The sequence below is a fragment of the Falco rusticolus genome, chromosome 12, assembly GCF_015220075.1.
Source record: "Falco rusticolus isolate bFalRus1 chromosome 12, bFalRus1.pri, whole genome shotgun sequence".
Taxonomy (NCBI): Eukaryota; Metazoa; Chordata; class Aves; order Falconiformes; family Falconidae; genus Falco; species Falco rusticolus.
In genome coordinates, this window is record NC_051198.1 from 27005982 (window position 1) to 27029816 (window position 23835).

At 41.4% G+C, this 23835-nt stretch overlaps 3 protein-coding genes across 9 annotated transcripts in view; 1 reads left to right on the plus strand and 2 right to left on the minus strand.

Annotated features, from left to right (window-relative positions):
* NVL (nuclear VCP like) overlaps positions 1-4283 on the minus strand; it is a 43387-nt gene extending 39104 nt beyond the window's left edge. For both annotated transcript variants that reach the window (XM_037405947.1, XM_037405948.1), the window contains exons 1-4: positions 4155-4283; positions 2523-2596; positions 1310-1362; positions 1125-1221 (exon numbers count right to left, since the gene is read on the minus strand). In XM_037405947.1, the coding sequence (XP_037261844.1) occupies positions 1125-1221; positions 1310-1362; positions 2523-2596; positions 4155-4211 (281 nt within the window). In that variant the 5' untranslated portion in view covers positions 4212-4283. The remainder of the gene's footprint in view (positions 1-1124; positions 1222-1309; positions 1363-2522; positions 2597-4154) is intronic.
* Positions 4284-4352: 69 nt separating this feature from the next.
* CNIH4 (cornichon family AMPA receptor auxiliary protein 4) lies at positions 4353-15724 on the plus strand. Of its 3 annotated transcripts, none has more exons than XM_037405955.1 (5): positions 4530-4681; positions 6040-6108; positions 7141-7253; positions 8855-8995; positions 10343-15724. In XM_037405955.1, exons 1-5 carry the CDS (start codon positions 4613-4615, stop codon positions 10383-10385), a joined length of 435 nt encoding a protein of 144 aa, XP_037261852.1. In that variant the 5' UTR covers positions 4530-4612; the 3' UTR covers positions 10386-15724. The 3 variants fall into 3 exon arrangements, with proteins under 3 accessions (XP_037261851.1, XP_037261852.1, XP_037261853.1); XM_037405956.1 differs by lacking the exon at positions 10343-15724 and adding an exon at positions 9582-9783 and having other exon boundaries at positions 4548-4681; XM_037405954.1 differs by lacking the exons at positions 6040-6108; positions 10343-15724 and adding an exon at positions 9582-9783 and having other exon boundaries at positions 4353-4716.
* WDR26 (WD repeat domain 26) overlaps positions 14200-23835 on the minus strand; it is a 32945-nt gene continuing 23309 nt past the window's right edge. Inside the window, exons 12-14 of one of the 4 annotated variants that reach the window (XM_037405952.1) lie at positions 23508-23637; positions 20525-20710; positions 14200-19000 (exon numbers count right to left, since the gene is read on the minus strand). In XM_037405952.1, the coding sequence (XP_037261849.1) occupies positions 18975-19000; positions 20525-20710; positions 23508-23637 (342 nt within the window). In that variant the 3' untranslated portion in view covers positions 14200-18974. Of the gene's footprint in view, positions 19001-20524; positions 20711-22354; positions 23428-23507; positions 23638-23835 lie in introns of those variants that run through there. The other 3 variants (XR_005107070.1, XM_037405949.1, XM_037405951.1) reach the window with 3 other exon arrangements.

Consider the following 23835-nt stretch of genomic DNA (forward strand, 5'->3'; position numbering starts at 1 on the left):
ATCTATCACAGGTTAGAAAAAACAGAATAGTCCATGAGACTGGACAGGGGTAGCCAGGAAATGAGCATGAGCCAGCAGTGTGCCCTGGTGGCCAAGGCGGCCAGTGGGATCCTGGGGTGCATTGGGAGCAGCGTGGCCAGCAGGGCGAGGGGGGTGACCCTCCCCCTCTACTCTGCCTGGCGAGGCCACACCTGCAGTGCTGTGCCCATTGCTGGGCTGCCCAGGTCAAGGGAGACGGGGAGCTACTGGAGAGGGTCCAGCGGGGGCTGTGAAGATGATGAGGGGGCTGGAGCATCTCCCTGCTGAGGAAAGGCTGAGAGCGCTGGGGCTGTTCGGCCTGGAGAAGGCTGAGGGGGATCTTATCACTGCATACAAATGTCTTCAGGGCGAGTGTCAAGGGGACGGGGCCAGGCTCTGTTCAGTGGTGCCCAGCGACAGGACAAGGGGCAACGGGCACAGACTGCAGCACAGGAGGTTCCTTCTGAATATTAGGAAGAACGTCTTTACCTTGAGGGTGACAAGAGCGCTGGAACAGGCTGCCCAGAGAGGCTGTGGGGTCTCCTTGTCTGGGGACATTCAAAACCCGCCTGGATGTGACTCTGTGCAACCTGCCTGAGGGGAACCTGCTTCAGCAGGGTTTGGACTCCAGATGATCTCCAGAGGTACCTTCCAACCCTGACCATTCTGGGATTCTGTGAAATCTTAATTCCAATCTCATACCCAGTATGATTTACTCTGAATATCCTGTCTTGTAGTCTTGTCTCTCAGATTTAGCTAGTACCTCTCGCGCCCAAGAACAAAACTCAGGAACTGAATCACATAAGGGCTGGGGCCTTAGGTGGAAAACTATCAAGAAAGCCTCAAAGATATCCACTAATTCAGGGCTGTATGTTCCCCATAACAGAGAAAACAAGATCGGCTCTCATATCTGCTTGCCTTCAGTGAAAAAAAGTGTTTCCTCTAACAACATGTAACCTCTGATGGAGATAAGCGTATGGGAAATCAAGGATCTATCTGTAACCTTAAAACTACCAAAACTAATAATATGAAGACAGAAAGCTTTAAAGAAATTATAATACTAATGGTATTATTAAAAGCAATCTAATGGTAAAAATTCTTCTTACTCATTTTCCTCTTGTTGTCTTGCTCTTTTTGCCACATGTTCAGCTTCTAAGACTGCTAAATCTTCACGTTCTTTTTCATTACTGATTATTCCAAACACTGAAAGAAAAAGTTCAAACATGTTAAGAAAACAGCCAAAGCATAATCAAAGAATTTGGCATTTTGGATCTAACACTATCAAAACTACCTTTTTCAACTTGTATTCTAAAAGCGTTTCTTTTTCTTCGTCCATATTCCGCACTGAAAAACACAAAATAAAGAAGTTACACCAACGGCTTTTTACCTCAACATATTGTCATTCTCAGTGAAAAAAATTACAGTGTAAGTTGATACCAAGATTCTACGTAAGTTCTTATTAAAAACCAACTATGTGAAAATGTGATTGCTTTTTTGAAGCCCAGAATAGCTCAATTACTGGGATAAAACAAAACCACTAAACAACTGTACTGGTCTCTAAGGAGATGTTTAGTAAAAATTATAAAGGTCCCCTTTAACTGTACGGAGAAGCAGCAATGTACAAACAAGCACACTGGATTTTATTTCACAAGACTAGTGATTTTTTAATTCAAACAAGAACATATGGATACAGGACTAAAGCCTAGGAAGGACAGTCCCATGAGGAATAATTGTGCCGATTAATAATATTCACTATGAGAAAAATTTGATTCAATGGGCATCCTTAAATGCATTAAAAAAAAATTAGCAACATTTTACCTTCACTTACTAAGGGTATATTTTATTTATTTGCTTTGATACAGTAGCTGACAGAGGAAAAACAAAACAAAAAACCAAGACCTATAAGCACCCATGCAAGGGTTTTAGCTCCTTTTCTCTAACGAGGCACAAATAAATAGAACATGCAAACACATGTGAATATATTCCTCCACCTTCGTTAACTCCCACACCAATGATATACTGAAACACAACCTTGCTCCCCCACCCTGAAAAGCATAACAGCCTAAAAATAATTAGGCAAGACCGACTGTCCTGCTGAACAACCGAGCAAGCTTTAGTCTTACTGAATCCTGCATCTCCTCCATCTGCTTGCACTGATGTGTTATATTCTCTCATATTTTAAGCTCACTGGAGTAAGGACCAACATGCTGTAATGCATCTGCAGCTGTTTAATTAAAACAAAAAAAAGCAACCCACAAAAAACAAACCGCAAGTAGATCTTGCAATGCTAATGTATTAACGAAATGAGTTACTAGATACATCAGCAAAGCACTGTAGTGGAAATGATCTTATTGTTTCAACTAACCTCAACAACTGGTAATGAAGTTGAGAGAAGAAAAGTAAAGAAAATTAGAATTGTGATTAAAAATACACAAATGCAAAATAACAAAATAATATAGTCCATATTTTGAATGTAGAATTTAAGAATACTAATCTTTGCTCACCTGTAGGTTTTCTGCAAATCAGATGCTAGAATTGCGATGTCAACATACTGGCCACATTTACTACTTGCAAGATACTGAAACGAAGAAGTTTAAGCAGTGAATAAAATCTTTGTCAACCACTTCACCAGAACAGCTAGATCAAATATGCCTATTTCAAACTCTACTCTTCTGAAAAGTCAAAATGAAAATCAGGAACAGCTTAGAACACGCTACACTATATTTCCCAATGAAAGAGGAAGCACTTGTTGTTAAGACACAGGTAACTTGCTCGCTACGTTTCCAGCTGAAGAGCAGCACACTGTGTTCTGGTGCTTCAGTGACTTCTGCTGGTGTAACTCCATTGTTTTTACTTAGAAAGAAACACGACTCTGTAACCCACGCACCATCTTACTATCAGTCTAAAGTTCTTACTTTCTCTCAGTTAACCTCCTTTTGGTTTAGATCCCCCCCTTAAAAATGAAACAAGCTACATCAATCAGTATGGATACTGTCATAAGAACTTCAATCTTTACAAGATGTTTCAAAGAATACTATTGAGAAGTATATAAATGAAAGTGAATTCTATCAAGCCTTTTTCTTCTTTTTTCCTTTTTTTTTTTTTTCTGACAGCAGCTGATCCAACCCGTTTTCAAACAAGTATGAAAGCGTGAGAAGACATACTAAATTTCAGGTACAACTGTCCTCCATTTGCTTTCCTCCCCCACTCTGCAAATTAGCAGTGGGGAGTTTCATTATACTGATGGTGAATTCCTTCTTAAGATACAGAAAAAAAAAAGAGCATCTCCCTAAAAGATATGGTAACGTAAATATCACAGCAAGGACAATTTCTACATCTCACTTAAATTAATAGCTCTATTTAAAACAATTAAATTGCCTAAAACTGGAAGCATACTTTTTTTTTTTTAAATGTTACATTTCATGTCACCCACGGGCTGCTACCGACCTGCAGAGACTATCAAGCTTTTCCACTTCAGAACAGTCAAGACACATTCACTGAGACCTTGTAAATTAAAATAAGCAAATTCCCTCAAGCTGCCACTCACGTTTTAAGGAATTAGAAGTGGTGTCGCATATACGGACTGAGAAAAACGGTGTGTAGCTTGTGAAGTCACCACGAATTTTCCTAAGATCTGACACTGCACTACGCTGCCTGAAGGAATCACCGCTTTCCCTGCTCCACACACGTGCGATGGAAGTGATCCCATTTCGCCGTTTTTTAATGGTTTTATATAATCGATGTACACGTTTCTAAACGTAAACGCTGCCAATTTGCTTATATGTGCTCCGAGTGCTATTTTCTTTGAACAATTCTTTTCACATTTGAAATAGCAGCCAGGATCAGAAATACTGGAGGATAGAAGAAAGAAACAAAACAATACGAAACAACAGAAACTGAAAAAGAAAGAAAGAAAGAAAGAAAAAAAAAAAAAAAAGAAAAAAAGACGTTTCCAAAGACCTTCCTGAAGCCTTTTTAAAATCCTGAACGACAAGCGGGGTTTCGGCGCTGGCAGCCGGGCCCTCCGCGCCGCTCTCGGTGGGCCGGGCCGGGGGGAAGGCCGGCCACAGGGAGCCCCCCACCCCGCGGGACCGCGTGCCCCCGGCCAGTCCCCACCGCCAGCCCCCGCCGGGTACCTGCTTAACGCGCTGCTTCAGCCGCAGGTCCACGAAGTGCCCCGGCCGGCTCCGCATCGCCGCCCGCCGCCCGCCCGGGCCGAGGGCCTCCCGCGGGGCCAGGGCTGCCCCAGCGCCCCGCCTGCGCGGCGCGGCCGGGCGGGAATTGCGCGCAGGCAGCGCCGGGCACCCCCGCGCAGGGCCCCGCCGAAGCGCCCGCCCCGCCGGCCCGGCGGCGGGGTGCCCCGCTGCAGGCGCGCTCCCTCCGCCCGCCTCCGCTCCCTCGGGCCGCTGCCTGAGTGTCACGGCAGCCCCCGCCCCGGTGCGGGCGGCGGGAGGCGGCCGGCCCTCACGACGAGCGGGAGGCCCCCCCGCCGCGGCCGCCCGCCTGCGGAGGACTCCGTTTCCCAGCATGCTGCGCGGCGGGGCGGCCGGGGGGCAGGGCGTACGGCGGCCGGCAGGGCGGCGGCCGCGGCGGGATGGAGTCGGTGGTCTTCATCTTCTCGCTGATCGACTGCTGCGCCCTCATCTTCCTCTCCGTCTACTTTGTATCCTTCTCCTCCGGGGCCGGGAGGCGCCCGCGGTGGGTGCGGGTGGGGCTGCGGCCGCGCCCGGCGGGACCGCGGGGGGCCGGGCCCGCTGAGGCACCGCTGAGGGCGGGCGGGTCCGCGGCCGCCGGGCTGGCGGTGGGGAGGGGGGCGGAGAGGTGTGAGGGCCTGGGCCGGGCCCGCTGGCCGGGGAAGCAGCGCCCGGGGGGGTTGGGGCGGCGGGGGAGGCAGGGCTGGGTGCGGGTGCGTTCCTCCGAGCCTCGGGGGCCGCGGGTCCGGCGGGCGGGTGCGGCCGGGGCCGCGGGTATAAGTACCGTGGCCTGGTGCTGGTGTCGGGCACGGGGTGTTGAAGCCCTCGGAAAGTGCACAGGCCTAAAAACCAAACGTCCCTGCGACAGATTTATTTGTAAGGATACCCCCTTGTAGATACGAGCTCAGCAGGGAGACTGGGAGTTCCTCGACAAACAATTTCAGATTTCTTTATTACAGGCTTGCCTGTAGTCTTTGCTGTCTGGTATTGTTAAAATGTAAAAGCACTAATTTGGCTTCCTTTTCTCTTTTATTCAGAAAAATAAGAATTGGCTCACATACTCCTTCAAATCCTGGTGCTGTTTCAGAATCTACCCGGTTCTAACATTAAAAAAACTACTGGAGCATTTGAAAGAAATTAATCCTAGAAGGACGGGTTCTTGAAAAAGTATTGAAAAAGACTACCTCTCTTTCTAAGGATAGGAAAAAAAATTGTGCTTTTACATTTTCTTAGGGAAAAGGAGCATGAACTTAGCGGTTCATAGCATGATGATGTGCACATGTGCATCCTAAGCCTTTTTTAAGAGGGCTTTTCTGTCTGAACTCTTTCAATTGCTGAAGGTTAATTTGATAGTGATGTTACCCTCTCATTTCCTAGCAAAGTATGATTTAATCCATTGTTGCTGTAAGTGTAAAAAAAGGAGATCCACTTCTTAAAACTGCACTATTTAGCTTTATTGTGAGGCAAATTGTAAAAAGGTTTCTTCCTTTTAAGTTCTGTTTTCAAGTGTTGTAGTAATTCTGATGCTAAAAATACTGAGTTTGCCTTCCTGGTCTGTTTTAAGTGTTGGACTGAACTTTAGCACTTGTGCAACATTTGCTGTTTGAAAAACATCATAAAATCACTTGGCCTGATGATAAAATGTGGCCTAACTTCCTACCTGAAGTAGGAATGAGTTGTAACAAATTGAAACGTGTCTTTGGCAGATCAGCTGTAGAACAAGACAGTCTATGCTGAGAGCAGAGTGCTGTCCCCAAGTTACTGGGTAAAAATAGATGCTTTGTATATTCTGAGTTGCCACACAATTTTTCCTTATCTTGGACTTCAGATAATTACACTATCAGATTTGGAATGTGACTACATTAATGCTAGATCATGCTGCTCAAAGCTCAATAAAGTAAATTATTCTTCTTTGCATTTAACGTGGTTTAAGAAAACAGTCCTCCATCTTAACATCACAAATAACGGGGGTGTAATGTATATCTGAAGAGCCTTGTTTGGCAATATTTTGCTTGTCTTTTTTGGATGCCCATCTTAGAGCAGATTCAGTCATGAAAAGCTGTTCTTCTGCCCCTTGGTGCTCTGAGATGGGCTGCTACTCTGAATTCCTGGGATTGATTAACTCCTCACAGAGCTTTAGAGTTCTGTGCTGTTGTTCTTGTAGGTGGGCCACACCGAGGATGTCTACTCATGACTGAACTCTTGGATCTTTATAGCAGCTTTCTCTGATGCTTCTGTTTAATCTCTAATCTCTCTCATACAGCATAGAGTTTTACTGTGATAAGGAAAAGCACCATTTTAACAAAATCTGCTTGAACCTAATTTTGTTTAATCAATGTGGCCTACCCACACGGGTGCTTAGTGTAATTTAAAGGTATTTTCTTTCTTAATGTAAGAGAGAATGCTACAGGATACTATCAAGCCAAAAATGTGTTATTGCCGGGGACTGACCTAATTTAACTATGCCAGGTCGTCATATTGATCAACTTTCTTATCTGTTCCAAGCCTGGGGGTGTTTGTGTGCCCTGTGTCTGTGCAGATTTTAATTACCTGCTTCTTGTATTCTTAAATCCACTGTTCTCTGCAGTGGTTTCAAATGAGCACTGTATATACATTCTTAACTCATTTTCTTAAGTGCTTGTGTAATATAGTTGTGTTCAAACAGCTGCTGTGCTAATCTCTAAATTTGTGTAATACTTGGATGAAGTACCTCTGTTATAATAGCTTAGGGCCTGATTTCTGGTGTACTTGCGTGGACTCTGTCTGAAGGTGTTAATTTCCCCACATTGTGATGAAATCACATGCTTCTGCCATGAATTTTCTGTCTTGAGTTTTACCTGATTAGAATCAGATGATAACTGCATATAGATCTCTTTTTCAGCAAGAAATTTACATTTGTGCATGTAACTCTCTTCTTCCCTTTTTACAGTGGGTGGTCCCTGAGGTGATTGGCCATGCTGTCGTAACTGTATTAATGCTTATTTCATTGCACTGGTTCATCTTTCTCCTTAATTTGCCAGTAGCAACATGGAATATATATAGGTAAGTGCAAAGGGTTTTGAGTGCTTTTTTCCCCACTGTCACTAGTTTAAACGTAGTATGAAGATACGTCATAATGAGATGTTTCAGTTGTGGCCTTGAGCTGCTAGCAGTCTTCATGGATCTAACATAAATTGCTCCTCTCCTTGCAATTAAAACTACAAGAAACCAAACAGTGTAAAGGATATGAAACTTCTGGCCTTTCTTTGCATTCTCTCTGGTGCCCAGGAATCTTGATCTCAGAGTGAAGCCCAAGTTCATAGGAAATAATAGCGTGTTAATCTGGATTATGAAGTGGTACTGCGAATGTAGTTGTTAATGTTTTTCATACTGTGCCTACATGCCTATAGGCTATCGGCATAAAAATAGTTAGGTCAGCATGGCTGATGGTTGTAAAACCATCGGGCTGTGGTGTTATCCTCCGCACCCTCCTCTGTTTATTGTCTTGTCTCTCCCCCCATTTTACAAATCGCAAGTATTTCATGTGAACTATTTTTAATGGGACATAATTGTCTTTGTTATTAGTCACATACGCTGCGGTGCTTTTTAATGCCTCTGTTCCCTTCCTTCCCCTCCTATTAATGAACGTTGTAAGAGGTGGGGGAGTGCCTTTTGGTGTACAAGTGGTGCTATTCTTGGAGTATATAAAGAAAATCAGAAAGTGTTCTGTTGTGAGCCCTTGCTTTTGCTTCAGGTGTGAGATAAGTTAAATACTTGTGTAGAAAGAGTATTATTCCAGGAAGGTAGAGCCTGTATGACATTCAGGTGAAATAATAATAATGTTCTGGGCTGAGCTTTGCTGGAGTGAGAACTTCATGCACTTGCATTTGCTCCCTTGAGGAAAGCTTATGACAAAAGAACACACTGCCTGTTGAATTTTCACAGGGCATAAACATTTGTTTTGCTGGTTTTAGTCGTCTTTTTGCTTACATTTCTCTTTGTTTCACTGAACTTTTGTTCTTACATGGGTTTGGGTGGTAGGACTTAACTTCACCAGTTCTGCCCAATCCCTTGTCCTGTCAGCCTCAGTCTCTCTGCTGATGATAATGCAGGATGGATGTGGCAAAGATGGGAATAGTACACAGGTCTTTGTTTAATCTTGTCTTAATGTGACAATGTCTTAATGTGATCTCATTTTGTCCACTGGAGTTTGTGATTATGTATGTGGTAAACAAATCACTAATTCTTAGCTAAAATTAATTCCTTTCTAGTCTCTTCATCTTTTCACTGGCAGTGGTCATTTCCTTCATAATACCACATAACCCCCAACAGCAATTACAGTGAACTGGGATGGGTTATTACCTGGAAACTCTCCCATTTATGCATGGGAAGCTGGGCTGATGTTTTTAGTACCTCTTGTCATCTTAGTCTTTGTGGGTTGCAGCGGCAGAGATACATGCAAAATCCTGAAACTGAAATAGAATTAAAATTAAGAGCTCCCTTATGCTGAATTGTGAAACAGTTCTTTAGATGAAAGTCCATTCTGTGCAAGCTCTCCTCCTCCGCTTCCCTTGACACTCCCTAATGTTTTGATGACTGTGCTTCTGGTGGTTTGTTGTTTTGTTTTGGTTTTGGTTTTGGTTTTTTTTTTCTTAAACTTTCAGGTACATTATGGTTCCAAGTGGAAACATGGGGGTATTTGATCCCACAGAGATCCATAACCGAGGACAACTGAAATCACACATGAAGGAAGCCATGATTAAACTAGGCTTTCATCTGCTGTGTTTCTTCATGTACCTTTACAGGTTAGTTTCAAAAATTGCTCCCAATGAACAAAGGAATTGTCTGCCACCTAGTCTTATCTCCTATATTCTGCTAGTGTAATTGCTGGTACCTGTGTCTTATCTTTTTGCATCCTGCTAAGCCTCAATAATACATTTTGACAGCTATCCACAGGCTCATTACGTGCCTTTATTCTTTCTGATCAGACATTGTTTGGAAACTCAGACTACTCCTTAATTTCAAAATCACAATGAGTACAACAATATAGAGAGCTGCATGATTCAGCACCTACAGTAAGTGGCTTGTTTAGAAAGGAGATAATCTTGAGGACCAAGTTTATTTCACATGTTCCATTTTAGAAAATTAAGTTGATCTGGCTAAGTTACAAACGGATGAGTTCTGTGATGGGGCCACTTCCTACCAGATGGAAGAACTACTGTTCTTCTGCAGCATTACTTCTGCAGCCCTTGTTTTATAAGCAAAGCACATAGCATAGTTGCCTTGACTTTCTATTTCATAATCAAGTGCAGTTCTCATGAAAGTGATAGTTGTTCCTACTTGCACATGCTTCAGTAATCCACTGGTGTCGTGTTTTCTGTTTTGTCACAGTATGATTCTGGCTTTGATAAATGATTGAGAAGTTGAAAAAGAGCCATTAGCTGCCAAATTGGGTCATCACTCCAGTGACTGGTTGTGGAGCCACAGACACCTTCCGAACATACCTAGATCAGTGTCGTCATGCAGTATATTTTTCCTCTTTGAACAAGAAATATTTTTCTGTATTTTTAACATAAAATATTTTCAAAAGACATTGGATTTGTGTAGCAGTTGTTTTTATTCCTTTACAACCCAAACTGCTGAAGTTGCTGCTTCTGATGATTAAACCCTTGCTTATGGAGCTGATCGTGTAGGAATTAAATGGTGAGAAGGGAAACTCATTTCAGCAGCATGGGCTGGTAGTAGTGGTATTTCCGGAACAAATTTAAGTGCAGCTGTGATGTCTGCTGCTTACTGAAAGGTGTCAGGATGGGCCTCTGGCTGTCAAGCTGTCCTATGAGAGCCTAGTTTGAAGCAGCACTTGGAACATAGATTTCGAAGCACAGCTTGTGTCTTTGTGTCAGTGTTTTTCCAGCTAAAAAGCAATGGAATAAAAGTTATGCTTTTTTCCATTGCCATGCCTTCCTCCAGCACCCTATATGAAGTCTTGTGTTTAGATGGATTAAGGTCTCTTTGGTGAAAGTGACACTTGTGTGTTAGAGTGAAAGCCACGTAAGAAATATGATTAATACTTGCTTTCTCCCTTCAACTCCTCTTTTGTCATTGAAATATGTCATAGAGCTCCATTCAAAGTAAACATCATATTGCACTAGGGTTGGAGTTGGTCACAGAGCAGAAGACTATCTGCAGTCATGACTGTGAACCTGCGCTTTCTACATGCAATGAGATGAATCAAGAGTATGTCCGGCTTGGGGAGGCGGTCTGGTAAACCATAACCCCAGTTATCCCACCTTTGGTGTGACTCCGCTTCAAAGACAGCAGCAAACTAAGTTCTTTTTGTGCAGTTCTTGCATCAGTGAGAAGGATATAAACCTGAGTTTGTGCCCTCACCGTCCAATAACTGTCTTTAAATTTTTATGTGTGCATGGAAACAGGTTTTTTGAAACAAACACATCAAGTGAAACACTTCAAAAAGTATAGTTCTGTAAGTATTAAAATTTATAAGCTTTTCCTTCTTAAGTACTTGTTCTTTGGTGTATAGCTGCAGTAAGCAGATTGTTTTCATGGCCAGCAGTGAGAAGACAACACTGAAGCTTGATTTCTCTACATACCTCCTGTTCAGTGTTTGTTCTAGAAAGTTTGGCTTTAAATTTATGATGGATGGAGTCCAAGTTCAGCTGTTGCAAAGATAAAAAACTGCTGAAAATTACACTACTTGAAAAAATAACTAAGGAAAGAGCCACCAGGGCTGCATGCCGCTGACTACTTGACACCATAAAAATCAAACTATGGAAAGTACTGCCTTATAAAGCCAAAACCCAGTCAGAATGTAGGTCTGGAGGAAAAAAAAAAAGAGCAAATAAAACTTCAGAAGAGACGAAAGTCAGTAACTTTTGTAGCAACTTATACTGTAGGCAATTAATATCTTATTTGTGATAAGTGATTGTGATGTGAAAAAGACGTACTATACATATTTTGAGTGTTACTTATTGGAAGAAAGGGCAGTGTTAGTAAGCTGCTTGATTTAAGCACTTGCTGTAATGCTAACAATAAATGTCATTAATGACATTTCACACTGAGAAACATGATCATTAATCTTTAAGTCCACCACTTTAACTAGCAGCTTTGTATCTTTTTCTAAAGACATCGTTTTGAGAGAAGAGCTTTATTAGTAAAGAAAATGTTTATAAGATACACTCTTCAATGATTTCTAACTACTGGCACCTCAGAATTACAGTGATGACAGTAGATAGGGTAGACCCATTCCCTGATGGAATTGGTCAAATTTATCACTCACTCTAAAAATCTTCTGTTCTCCTCTGAGAATTGTTTCTTCAGGTATAAGAGCAGGACAAGGAAGAATAAAGGAAAAGAACAACATACCTGAAAAAAAACCCCAACAGGGGTAGCATGTATCTTAATTTATATTCATGACCTAGAGGAACGTTACTGTGGGTTCCTCTCCGCTCCCTTTCTCAAGAGTGAATTATTAATCATGACAGACCAACAAGTGGTGGTTATCAAATATTAAACAAGCTATATGAATGCAAACTTCCCACCCGTTTTTTATCCATATAAATTCTCTGTTCATTTGTATCTAACAACTTGTTGTTATAACAGTTGTAAAAAACCTCAGCACCAGGCTCTAGAGACTACAATTCTGCTGAGTAATTAAACTGGTAATTTTGAAGCCTGCTTTCCTATAGAGGGTCATTTTCTGCCTTAGAGATCTTCACAGAGCTCAGTGTCAGCAATAGGGAAAATATATTTAATTGCTAAAAGTGTAGTTCATTAGCTGAAAATGGGGATCCTACAGTCATCTATCTCACAGGAGACCCACAGGGCACAGAAACTTCAGTAGTAAAAATCAAAACAAACTTCCTAGTTTCTGCGTCTCCATCAAGGGAGAACAGGGTTACAGTAAAATACAAGCTTACTATACAGACTTAAAGACAATTACAGACTTCATACCGGTTTTAAATAAAAAGTCAAAGAATATACTTACCACCTCATCCTAGTAAATTACTGGGGTTTTTCTAAACTAGTTCTGTATTATGGAACATAGTAAATCAGTGGGATTAACAGTATGGCCCAAAACCAGTTCTACATGCACGTTAACAATCAACCTGAAACCCTGATAACCCCATAAAAGCAAGTCTTTCTCCTTTCAGTGTTGGCATAGCTTTATTCCAATGCTTTTTCTCACAAGAAGCTCTCGGGGATTTTGTACCAGCGCTGAGAGCAGACCATTTTTGCCTCTGAGGATGTGGTAAGGATGAGATTGGAGGGAGCAATGGGAAAGTTTGGGCTATAAGGACCACCATGCAGTTATCAGCACACTGACCACCTCTTTGGCAGAAAGAGAGGCGTACAAACTTCAGCAGTTCCTCTTCGGAGCATTATAGGTCTTTTGAAGCAAGGGGACAGCTGGGACTGCCGTCTCTGCGCCGAGGTGACAGCCTAAGCGTGCGCAGCATGCAGAGGGCTGCGTCAGGCAGCGCAGGCTAAGCTGTGAGAGGGTGAAACAGAAACTGCCCTCTGGAGAAGGACCCTACCTCAGCAAATTATGAAATGCTCATCTACTACCAGGTTCCCTATGTAATTTATTTTAAATAATCTGAAGGGTCTAAAAAAACCAGAAATAATTTTGAGTCTCATATATGCTGAAATTTCACAGTTGATAGAAACGATACACCTATTTCCCTCGCATTCTTGCCACCGGCTGAAGGCAGACATAGGACAGCAGATGAAGCACAGTAACAAACCCAGCCAAAAAACCTAAGCCTTCGTCACCGGGTGGACCCGCACATCCCACCTGCAGGGGGGCTGCAGCCCAACAGCCCTCCAGGGCAGCGGCACACAGCAGCACACAGCGAGGAACACGGCACGCCCCTTGTTTAGAGCTGCATTCAACCCATAATTATACACTGCTTAGACTGTAAGGGAGGGAATAAAGTAATATAAAGGTCATAACAAGGCAGTAAAGGCTTTTTCTAATCAATATAGAAGCTCAAAGAATTAAAAAATTGAATGCACCTCAGCAAAAGGTTTGAGTTAGGAAAAGACACGGGAAGGCAGGGTGAATTTAGACGCTGCTTTTGATTTAATAGAACATCAGCTAGAGCTGACTAAAAGTGCCTAAAATGCAGGACAAAGCCAAGGTGGTGTTTTAAGGCACAGGGAAGGAGGACAGGAATGCAGAGTTAGTTGGAAGGAGCAAAGGCCACCGTTGAGAAGCAGCTTCAGGAGCTCTCAGCCACAAAAGCTGCTTAGGTCGACTTCACAGAGCAGCCTGGAGGTCCCCAATCTCCAGCTTTGGAGAAGTCTAAGCGGGAGACCCAAGTACTTTGGGAGCACCTTCTTAATACGAAGTATCAGAAACCCCCAGAAACCCCACCAATAACCTAAAGCAATACCTGTACCTGGTATTTAAGCAAGCTCCAGCATTAAGGAATCGAGGCTTTCGTGGAGCCTCAAGGGAGCCGACGTTCAACAAGGCAGGTTACACACCACAGTGGGACACAGGCAAGTTGCCTGCTAAGCATCCAGTGACAAAAGCGTGAGGTCAATTAGAGCCCAACGTCAAAACCTGGAAAGCCTGCACACAACACGGAGCGAATTCATCTTCAGCTAAACTGCCACAGATTAATTCTCCTAGCGAGGAAGTGAAATTCTACAAATACAGAAGAGATCTATCATTAACGATCGAGACATTAACATCTGAGGCAGTCATATCAGTGAAGGTAGGGAAACTAAGAACTATTCATTCCAGTTATTTATTCTGTTTATTGAATTGAAAGAAAGGGAATACAAACATTTCTGTTAAGTGCTGTGCACCAACATGGAAAAAGTGTATTTTTTTTTTAAAAATCCTAATAAAAACAAATCAGAAGTTAATGTAGTTCCAATTGAACAATTTTTAAAGATATGTTTAAAATACTACACATTTATAAAATAAAAAAGTTAAAACGGTGTTCTGTAAATAATTAGTAAAACAAGTGAAAATAAATACCGAGACCCAAAGTTCTTATGTTTTTAATGTAATATAGCAAAGAAATTTTTAACTACTTAATATAATCCGAGGAGAGTAACAAAAATCCAGAAAGTTTAAGAACGCAATCCTTTGAAACATTTAATATCAGTCCATAGCAAATAGTCATTACATACCAAAAGCTCTAAGTGTTAACTAGTTCCACCACAACTCCATATAAATCTTGACAATTTAGAAATCTTGAGATCAACAATAAAGTTCTTTTCTTGATCTCTACAGCTTGGTTTGTAAGTACATACATGCTTTGAGGATCCATTTTGTCCCATATGTTTTCAAGGAGCCAATAACTTTTTCCATCTGTGCCTAAAAATGTTAAGATTCAAATCTAGCACATATACCCTAACAATGAAAAATGTTTTAAGAAAGAAGATGGGGCACAATGAATTTCAAATTTATAAAAATATACTGATATTAACCAAAACCTTCTGGTCAAAGGACACTTCACATACACACGACTTAAAAGTATGCAATAAAACATGACAAGTACCTAGAACGTTTGGTTCTCTGTCTGTTCATGGAACACACGCACACGCACATTCATACCAGATGGGAGGAACACTCTCACAGATGTTTTCTTGAATCCAGATTATCTGGATTAATAGACAGAAAACTTGTCTACAGTTTATTTCAACAACTAGAGGCAGCTACTGCAGCAGTAGTTCAACACTGCACACTTCAATTAAGTCCACCCTGTTTAAAAAAGTGTCAGAGTTAACGATTTATTTTTTTTCTCTTTTCTTTCTAAACATCATTAGAAGTAGCAGTTTTCAAAATTAAGTATGGCAGCTGAAAATGGACTCGAGCCAATGTGGAAAAGACAGGAGGAGGTCAAAAGGAGGATTAGCCATTTATGGGATGAGTGTTCCTCTTAATAGTTGTCTCAAAAAAAATTGGATACAAGTGTGTTTCGTAGCTAAAAATATGGACAAACTATTGAAAGTGCATTTATCCTCCTCCCCTTTGAGTTACAGTAGTTTGTCTGTTGGGCAGTAAATCCTGCTTTTTATATCCATTCCTCTTCCCTCCCCGTTTGGGTCTACGGCATCTCCCCTCAAACTACAGCTCCTTGTACGAGTCCTGGTTTCCCACTAGGAAGCCTCCAAAACTGTTTTTGGGTGGGAGCATCACTTCGCAGTGCAAGAGTACACAACTAGCCACGAACTCCCAACAACATTTGGAGTTTTATTAAACATTACCTGTTTGAAACCAAGTTGAGAAGTAACTGGCAAGATCTGGACAGATTTCTAGCTTGCATCTTTGCTCTCATCATAAAAAGAGGTTAACTTTAAGGTTGGAGAACTTTAGAGAAGACAGTAGGGTATTTAAAAACAAAGGTGTCGTTTCCCCCCACTACCCTCCCCTCCAAAACAAGGACAGATCTAGCATTTTTCCCTTTTGTGCTCCTTTGTGCCTTGAAAATTACTTACCTGAACAGCTAAAGAACATTCAGATAATAAAATGCTTCAGCGTGGTTTTTTTTTTTTTTAAAAAAAAAAAAAGCTCTGCCTTAACAATAACCTGGGGCTACTGTGAGTATTTTAAGCAGACAGTTGACCAGAGAAAGTTACAAAAGGAGTAGACGCTTACAGTATTTTCCTCTCTAAAACCACAGGTCTGTTGACTAGAAATACAGTAATTTATTGCGGGTGCGTACTTGTTCCAGCCTTAAGACTCCAGCCTACGAACATTTTTAAGCACATGGAAATCAACGTGTTGCAAATAAGCAAACTTAATTGTTTCACCACCACCACCACAGAGTCTCATTTTACAGTCTGTGCACAAAAAGTATTGGTACTTTTCAATTCACATAGTGTGAATAAATACGTGATGTGTTAAGAGATAGTTTAGGTTCCTCTATAACCTACAGGCTGGAATGGCAGGCGTTACCGCTAGGTCTGTAAGGTCCGTTTGCTGCGGGACCAAGTTACATGGCGAAATGAAGGTTTCTCTCACCTTGCTCTCACCTCTGCCCATCACCTGCGAGCAGCAGAGCGCTACGCAACATGCTCTCACCGAGACGCTCTGGAAACTGTGCCACCTACACGGAGCTTTCCTCTCCATGGCATCGCTGCACCACAAAACTAAAGTGGAGATAGCAGAACGCGTGCTCCTCCCTAACTCCGCTTCTAAATACCTGAAATATATTTTAGAGGTACAGCCCAAGCCCAGAAGAGAAACCCCAGAACAGAGGGGCAGTATTTTGGCAGAAATACTAGGTTTAAATTCCTAATTACCAGGAATTGCAGTGGAAAGTAGGCCTCGGCCCACACCACACGCACACACCCCACCCCGCAGCCTGTATCAGGTAAGGAATCTCACCTTATTTACTTATGGCCACCACATTAACACCACCTGTTGAAGTGCATACGAGATTTTAAATCTAAATTTGAGATTCAAGCCAGCCTTCACCACCCGCCTAAAGTTCCTGCTTTAGTCCTGTGAGTATGAGGCAAGTAGTGCCAGACCATTGCACAAGACATTCAGAGACATCACAACGAGGATTATTCTCCCAACACTCCCTACATAACGTTTTGTTTGAAAAAAATCTAAGTTCCCAAGTAAGACAATACTAGCGTCACTGCCACAGGTGTTCTGAACACATACAACACTGGTTTACAATTTAGGTGTTCAATTTTTATTTAAAACCCAAAGGTTTAGCTTACTCAAATTTGACCTTGGGAAGTTGTCTCCCTGCAACGCTGCCGCCGCAGGACCAAGACTGACTAATCTTACGCTGTCTGAAGCGAGAAGAAACATCCAGCTTCCTCCAGAACTAGCTAATGGAAGAAGGAACTGATTTGTAGTCTTAAGTTCACACATGTATTCCTAGTAACTTGGAACAGTAACTGCTATGAAAGAAATTCACCTTCATTTTGAGGCAAATGTACTAGATTGCAGGTAAGAACGTCAAGTTCCTACTTAATTTCTGAGGTACTAAGGAAGGAGTATGTCAGATTCAGGGCTGGTCTCAACCAAAGCATCAGAACCTTCAATCATGTTTAAGTTTACACACAAGGCAAGAAAAAACCCCCACCACCTGACGGCTAGAGTCTAAAAAAACCCCCCAAACCAAACCTAACCTGCTGAGCTGCGCTTTGTTTTTCTGGGAAAGAAAAAAGGGACTGTTCCTGTTAACCGCCACGTTCCCATTCACCGAAGTGGCTACACTTCTCTTCCCAGGAACTCCGGCAAACCTTCCCCCACCCTTCTTCCACACATGACTAGCAAGGACACTAGATTATCTCATGAAGTCCACACTTTTGTTCGCATCGGTTCTTGGTGGCATGCCTTTCCCTGCTCCCTCTTTACTTCACAGTAGTACCAATGCTACCTGTCCACTCAAGGTGGTGCCATCCCATAATGAATTTGTGTGTAGTGCAGAAGCACAGCAATGCCAGGCCATCTGTTTATGTCAAAAAGAATAAATAGTTAAATTATTAACATCTTTCTCTTTTCTTAACATGGGATATTAGTGGAACTATTCCTAGATATGTCAAGATGTCCACAGCACCAGCTTGCAACAAGGTCTGGGAGAGGCATTTTAATCTGCAAACTTAGAAGTATATTCTCAAAAAAGAAAATTTATACACCTTTGCTTATCAAATAAAGGAAAAAATTCCATCATAATACAAGTATTTAATTATGACTTGATGTTAATCACTTTTACAAAATGTTGACTTTGTGAAGAAAGGACTCTTTCAACTCATTCTTCCCTTGAGGCGTAGTCTACCTTTTACACCAGCATTGTCGTGTGCATTTTTGTAATTTAAAAACCAGAAAGACCTTGTCTTGTTTAAACTCTTAGTCTGGTGGTGCACTCTGAACGCTTTTTTTCCACCCCCCCCCAAATAATACAGTTTCTGTTAAGATGGACAGTTAGTTCCTCCATCTAAAACCAAGCTTCACTGCCTACGTAAAGCTCCTTCCAGCCACTGCTTTTGATTGGGTCTCAAGACACTCCAGAAAAGCATCAGTGATACCTGTTTCATGACATTTCTTGCATCGTTTTAATTCCAAATGTATACAAATGAAGTCATTTTAATCCTATAAATAATTTATTTTTAAAAAATTGTGCTGTTAACCCCTTTGCAGGGCAACGAGCTATGTGAAAAGTACAAAACTTTTTGTCAAATGTGATACTGAGAGTGCTTTTGACATAGTTCATTGGTTTATCATCTCAATTTATATATACTGCGCAACGGGCAAGGCTAGAATCCATGAACCAAGCTGCAAAGATCTCAAGCTAAGTAAGGCGGAGAGAGACTTGAGAAACAAGAGAAGGAAATACTTTCCTATCCAATGTATACTCTTCAGACTAAAGCACTCTTTCTATCAAGCCTTCTAAACTGTTAAATAAAGTGTTCCAAACAAGCATTTAAACTTCATTACACAGAAGAGCAACAAGAACAGTAGCCTGCCAGACAAAAAGGCAGGAGGGAAAAATATATATACTGAGTTCAATGGTTAGCCTGAATGTAGCACAGTTCTTCACAACCGATGGGGGGGTAATTTCAACACGGTGTCCAACAACGTTCTAACGACGTGCTTCATCTCGACTGGTTACTATGAAGCAAGGTGGTAAATGTTTGGCCCCAACCGGGCTTCAGAAATGGTTCTTTTTCATGACGAGCATGTCTGTCCAGCTATCAATCATGTTTGTTTGCACCAAATCCCAAGCCATTTAAAATACGACTAATTAAGTTAAACTGAAGTCGTCTGCTCCGAATTCGCCATCAACTATCCATGCTACTGCATTCCTCTGAGCAAAAACAAAAACATAAGAGAAAGAAATCACATCTTGAAGATCTTATCCATAGTTCATATTTCTATTAGAGGGTTATTAATACAATGTATTTACTTAAGTTTTACTGAACATGCATTAGTTAATGGCTTTTATACTGTAGCTAAACCCCATGCTAAAAATGAATATGAATAATAAGTAGTCTAGAGATTAATTTAGCACGTTAGGTGTTGGTACACAAAAAGCATCTCTTCCAAGAACTAACACATTTGCATTCACGTTCCAGGGGAGTGTGCTAATAACAAAGCTGTCTCATCCATTTCAGATTCCTAAGTTGCCAGGTGTTATTCCGTGCACCTGCACCTCTTGTGGAAGCACTGCTGCGAGAAATCCATTTTCTACTGTTTTGACTTTTATGGCGTTTACTAGCTAATTTTCTGGAGGAGCTAGGAAAGGGTGAGCAAGCAGCTAATTGGAGAACACCAAACAAAATCACAGCTAAAACCAGCTGGAGGATAGGCTCTGACTCCTTATGGAAGCATTCAAGGTGTTACAAACAGGAGACTGGCCAGGCCCACCTAGTCCAAGACCAGAAGCAGGTGCATCAGAAAGCACAGGGAGCAGTGAGAGGAGGCAATTCTTCCTCCTAACACCCTTCCAACTTCCAGCCATTTTCATCTAAGGGACATCCTGAACTAGAGGTGTTATCTGACAGGACTTAATGGATTTCTCTTCGATTACTTTGACCACGTTCCCCTTGAACTCGTGCCCTCACCTAGTATCCACAAGGCCCTGTGGCAATGGAATATGATGTATTTTGTTTCAATATCTACTGTAAATTTTTACCACAAGGTTGAACATGTAATGACAGAAGTGTATCAACTGCAGAACAACACCCCCCCACCCCCCCCGTAATTATCTCGTTAAAACAATTCCAGCGGGAGGTAAGAAGGGCTGGGAACAAGCGTGCATTCTGGCAGCAAAAAAAGTTGCATTGTGTGTCTCCTGGACACAGATGATTGCTGATGGCTCGGAAGAATCAACTGTGCGCCGGTTTTACAGTGGGAAACTTCCTTCTCTCCAGACTTTGGAGATTCCTTTGTTAAGTATTTTAATAGCGTTATTCAATTTGCAGCATGGTCAGAATGCATTATTTAAATTTTAATAACACTGTATGTTATTAAACCTCAAGCATTGGAGGCAAGTTTTTTAAGAAGTCTACATAACTTAGTTTAGATAATCCTGAGGTCTTGGTAACACCACAGTTTTCTACAGAGACATGCCAGAAATCTGAGTATCATTTTTGAAGTACCAACTGTTTCTTTTTTATTCCACAAGCATAAGCAACTTAGATAAAAACCAACAGCCATACATAAAAAAAATTTAAAAAATCAGTAACTTTTTTAGTAAAACTAATGATTCTAACCCAAAAGTTAAAAGCACTTTTCTATCCTATTTATGGTAAAGAAAATCCATTGAACCAACTCGCTTTGATGTAAGCTTTTAGTGATTAGAAAACACACACACGCCGAGTTTTTTTACCTTCAATATCCTGGTTGTCTACGAAAGGCGCTGGTCCCCATATTCTAACAGTGCCATCGTCAGAGGCGCTGGCCATCATGGATGGAATCTGCGGGTTCCAGCTCACACAATTAACAGTACGTGTGTGCCCTGTCAGCTCCGCAATTGGCAGCTCACTACGCTTGTGCCAAATATATACCTTGTGATCTAAATAAAATAGGCATTTAAAAAACGACAGTGAGAAACATAGCTCCACGCAGACCAATCCGTCGTATCAAACCACTTCCACACAAGCTCTCAGCAGCTAAAAAAACCCCGTCAATGGTGTAAACCCCATGTCTGTTGAATGTGCAATAGCGCTAACAAAGTTCTTCTTCTAAATGTGACCAAAGGAATATGGGTAAAGCCCTTTCACTAAGAGGCACATTCCCTTTTAACACCTGCAAGCCTACTACGGTTAGTATTTGAAGAAAACCATTTGATAACAATGCAGATAAGGCAAGAGGTGACTAAAGAGAGAAACCACGCTACTCTTACAGGTATGGAGTTTGAATCTTAATCAAAAGGAGGTCTTGCACATTTTTTTCCCCTCAATCTATCATATTTACAGATTAGCACATGCATTATGAAGTCATGAGTACTAAGGCAAAATATTTACAACCACCACCTGTTGATAAGTACTAGATAAGACCACAGCTCTATAGTTTATGAAATACATCTTTATACTGAAGACCTAAAACATTCCAGTGAAAGTGCAAACAGAGCAAATGAGGGCGGGCAGCAAAGACTCATGTCTCGAGACGTGAGCTATTACTGCCCTTGACAACAGTTAATTCTTGTGTGGTATTTAAAAAGGTATGAATTTGTACATATTAAAGTCGATGCAATAAACAACGCTACAGATCTTATTTTGCGATAGAAAACTTTTAATTCTAGCAACATGCTAGAAATAGAACAGGGAGCTGGTCACACACTCCACCGCAATTTTTAGAGAAGTGCTACTGCCTTATAACCAATCATATTTAGGAATAAGCAACCGGGGGTAGCTTTTCTTGGGGTTTTGCTCCCTTCCCCCCATCTCCCAACTGCAGACCAGCAGCCTTTAACAAGCCTGTGGGCTGACCTCTCTCGGAACATCTTTGGAATATTCCAGACAGAGCTATATGAACCGAACAAGTATGTATTACTAGTATTACACAAAAGCCTGGTACTTAGGTCTAGCACATCAAATGGAAGTATTTTAATCTATTTGAAAGGTTTTAATGTAGATGTCATTCTGAAGGCTTAACAAGCAAACCAATCTTCCTCCATTCCTCCTCCCAACCCCTTACAAAATAAACTTGCTCTCTGACCTACCTGCTAGAATAGCATCATGGAACCATGTGATATCTCAATTATCTTCTGCTGATTCAGCTCATTTGAGTGTAACACCTTTATATATACTTGTATTGATGCAAATGTTCTGGTTGTGTTTACTTTCCACTTAAGAGTTTCAAGAGACTACATATCCATGCTGTTCAAACAATTATCAATTGTTTGAACATTATCAATTACTCTTTGCTTAAACACTGGCCACACAAGCCTCTGCTGTCTGGGAGAATCAAAGCCTAAGCACAAACCAGTATTTCGGTGCTTGTCAGAATGCCTGTATTTTGTTTTGGAAAATACAAGTTAGCTAGATTAAGGCAGCAGTCAATCGCCCTCTCAGAGACCTCATTTTTCTTCCTATTAATGCAAATGTTAGAAAAAAGCCTACCCAGCTGACAAGACATATTAAGTTTAAGAGGTTATGAAAGCGTAATCAAGCTATTCCTTTTTAAGAAGGCTATGACACTGTGATCTGTTATTTTCCTTCTGCTTGCTTGTTTTAAAAAATAAATAAGACTTCCTCAGTACGCACATTTGCAACAATTCAGTGCAAAGAGGGAACAGCTTCAGACAGTCCAAATCTAAATAGTGGGCCATCAGTTTCAGCTACCGCTCAGTAGTTTTTAGGCAATGAAGATAATAAAGAAAAAAAATAAATGGAGAGGGGGAAGGACTGGTGCACTGTAGTATCTACACGTGCACATCAGTATGGCTCGACACAATTTCTGAACTTTCAGGTACTCGGGTCTCAAACCAAGAACCTTGTTCAACCACGCAGAGATGTTCGCGCTGGATTGGACTGGAGGTGCTGTCCTTCAGTCATTATATTCCGCTGGGTCTGGTCAGAGGATGAAATTTGGTTTTATTGGAGACATACTTGGTACATTACAGAAAAGGATAGTAGTAAATGTCCTGGCCAAACTTATTTCCTAACAGCTGTGAATTACTTAGTATTAACAGTGATTGCTTACATACTCCAAGTGTAATTCTTTGCCCTGCCTAGGTCTGAATCTTAAGAGACCTCCATGGGAGGTGATGGCACTACACCAGCGACAGAACTGAACCAATTCAAGATATAAACTATTAACTAATTTCTATTCTTGCCACAGACAGTTGAATAAAGACATACCACAAAGCCTTTGATCACCACGAAACCCCACCAGACTATGTCAACAACTGCTTAATTTGAGACTACTCCATTTGTAATTAAGATGAGTCTATTCAAAATAAAATAACCTCACCACACCTGTATCTTCAACAGGCAAATGAAGCTGTTACCCTCCCCAGAAGTATATTTGATTCAAATCATAAGCCAAAGTATCATACCACAAAAAGAAAAAGCCTCAAGAACACCCCACCCACTTCTAATGAAAACTGTGCAGATGCTTTTGCTTCACAGGAACAACACAAAGGAGTCATTAATACTTTCTGCTACTACCATCCTCTCAAAAGATTCTTTCTGCTAGCACGCAATTATGTCTTGAAGTATCCCACAATCTCAGAGCTCCTCAAAGCTTACTTAATGGACCAGTTTTCTTGCTTTTATAGATGACAGACTCTAACAACAACATTGTAAGAGTAAGGTATAGGAAGGATACAGTGTTCCAGTTTTCTGCACAAAGGGGAATGATGTTACCTTCGCTGCCACTCGCGATGAAATCTTCATTATGACCTCCAAAACACGAGTGGATTGTGTAAAATCCTTGTGTAACACCTTGATACTTTCTCACTAAAACTCTGTCTTGTAAATCCCATAAGTGAACTCCCTGGAAATATGAAGTATAAAGAATGTTATTTTATCATTAAACATTATTCATTGCATTCTTTTGAAACACTAAAAAAAAAATTAAACATGGTGAAAGTACATTACTTCAGCCAACTTTAGTACTGTTACTAGATCAAGAGTGAAAATATACTCTAGTACTGGATTAAACTTCCAGTGAGTAGTCCCCTCCATTCAGGAG

Bases quoted from the DNA above. Each gene is read 5' to 3' on its own strand.
- CNIH4 (XM_037405954.1), top strand. From the start codon at position 4,546: ATGCTGCGCGGCGGGGCGGCCGGGGGGCAGGGCGTACGGCGGCCGGCA. The intron at 4,717-7,140 runs GTGGGTGCGGGT...CCCTTTTTACAG, and splicing joins GGGGCCGGGAGGCGCCCGCG to TGGGTGGTCCCTGAGGTGAT. The intron at 7,254-8,854 runs GTAAGTGCAAAG...TTAAACTTTCAG, and splicing joins GCAACATGGAATATATATAG to GTACATTATGGTTCCAAGTG.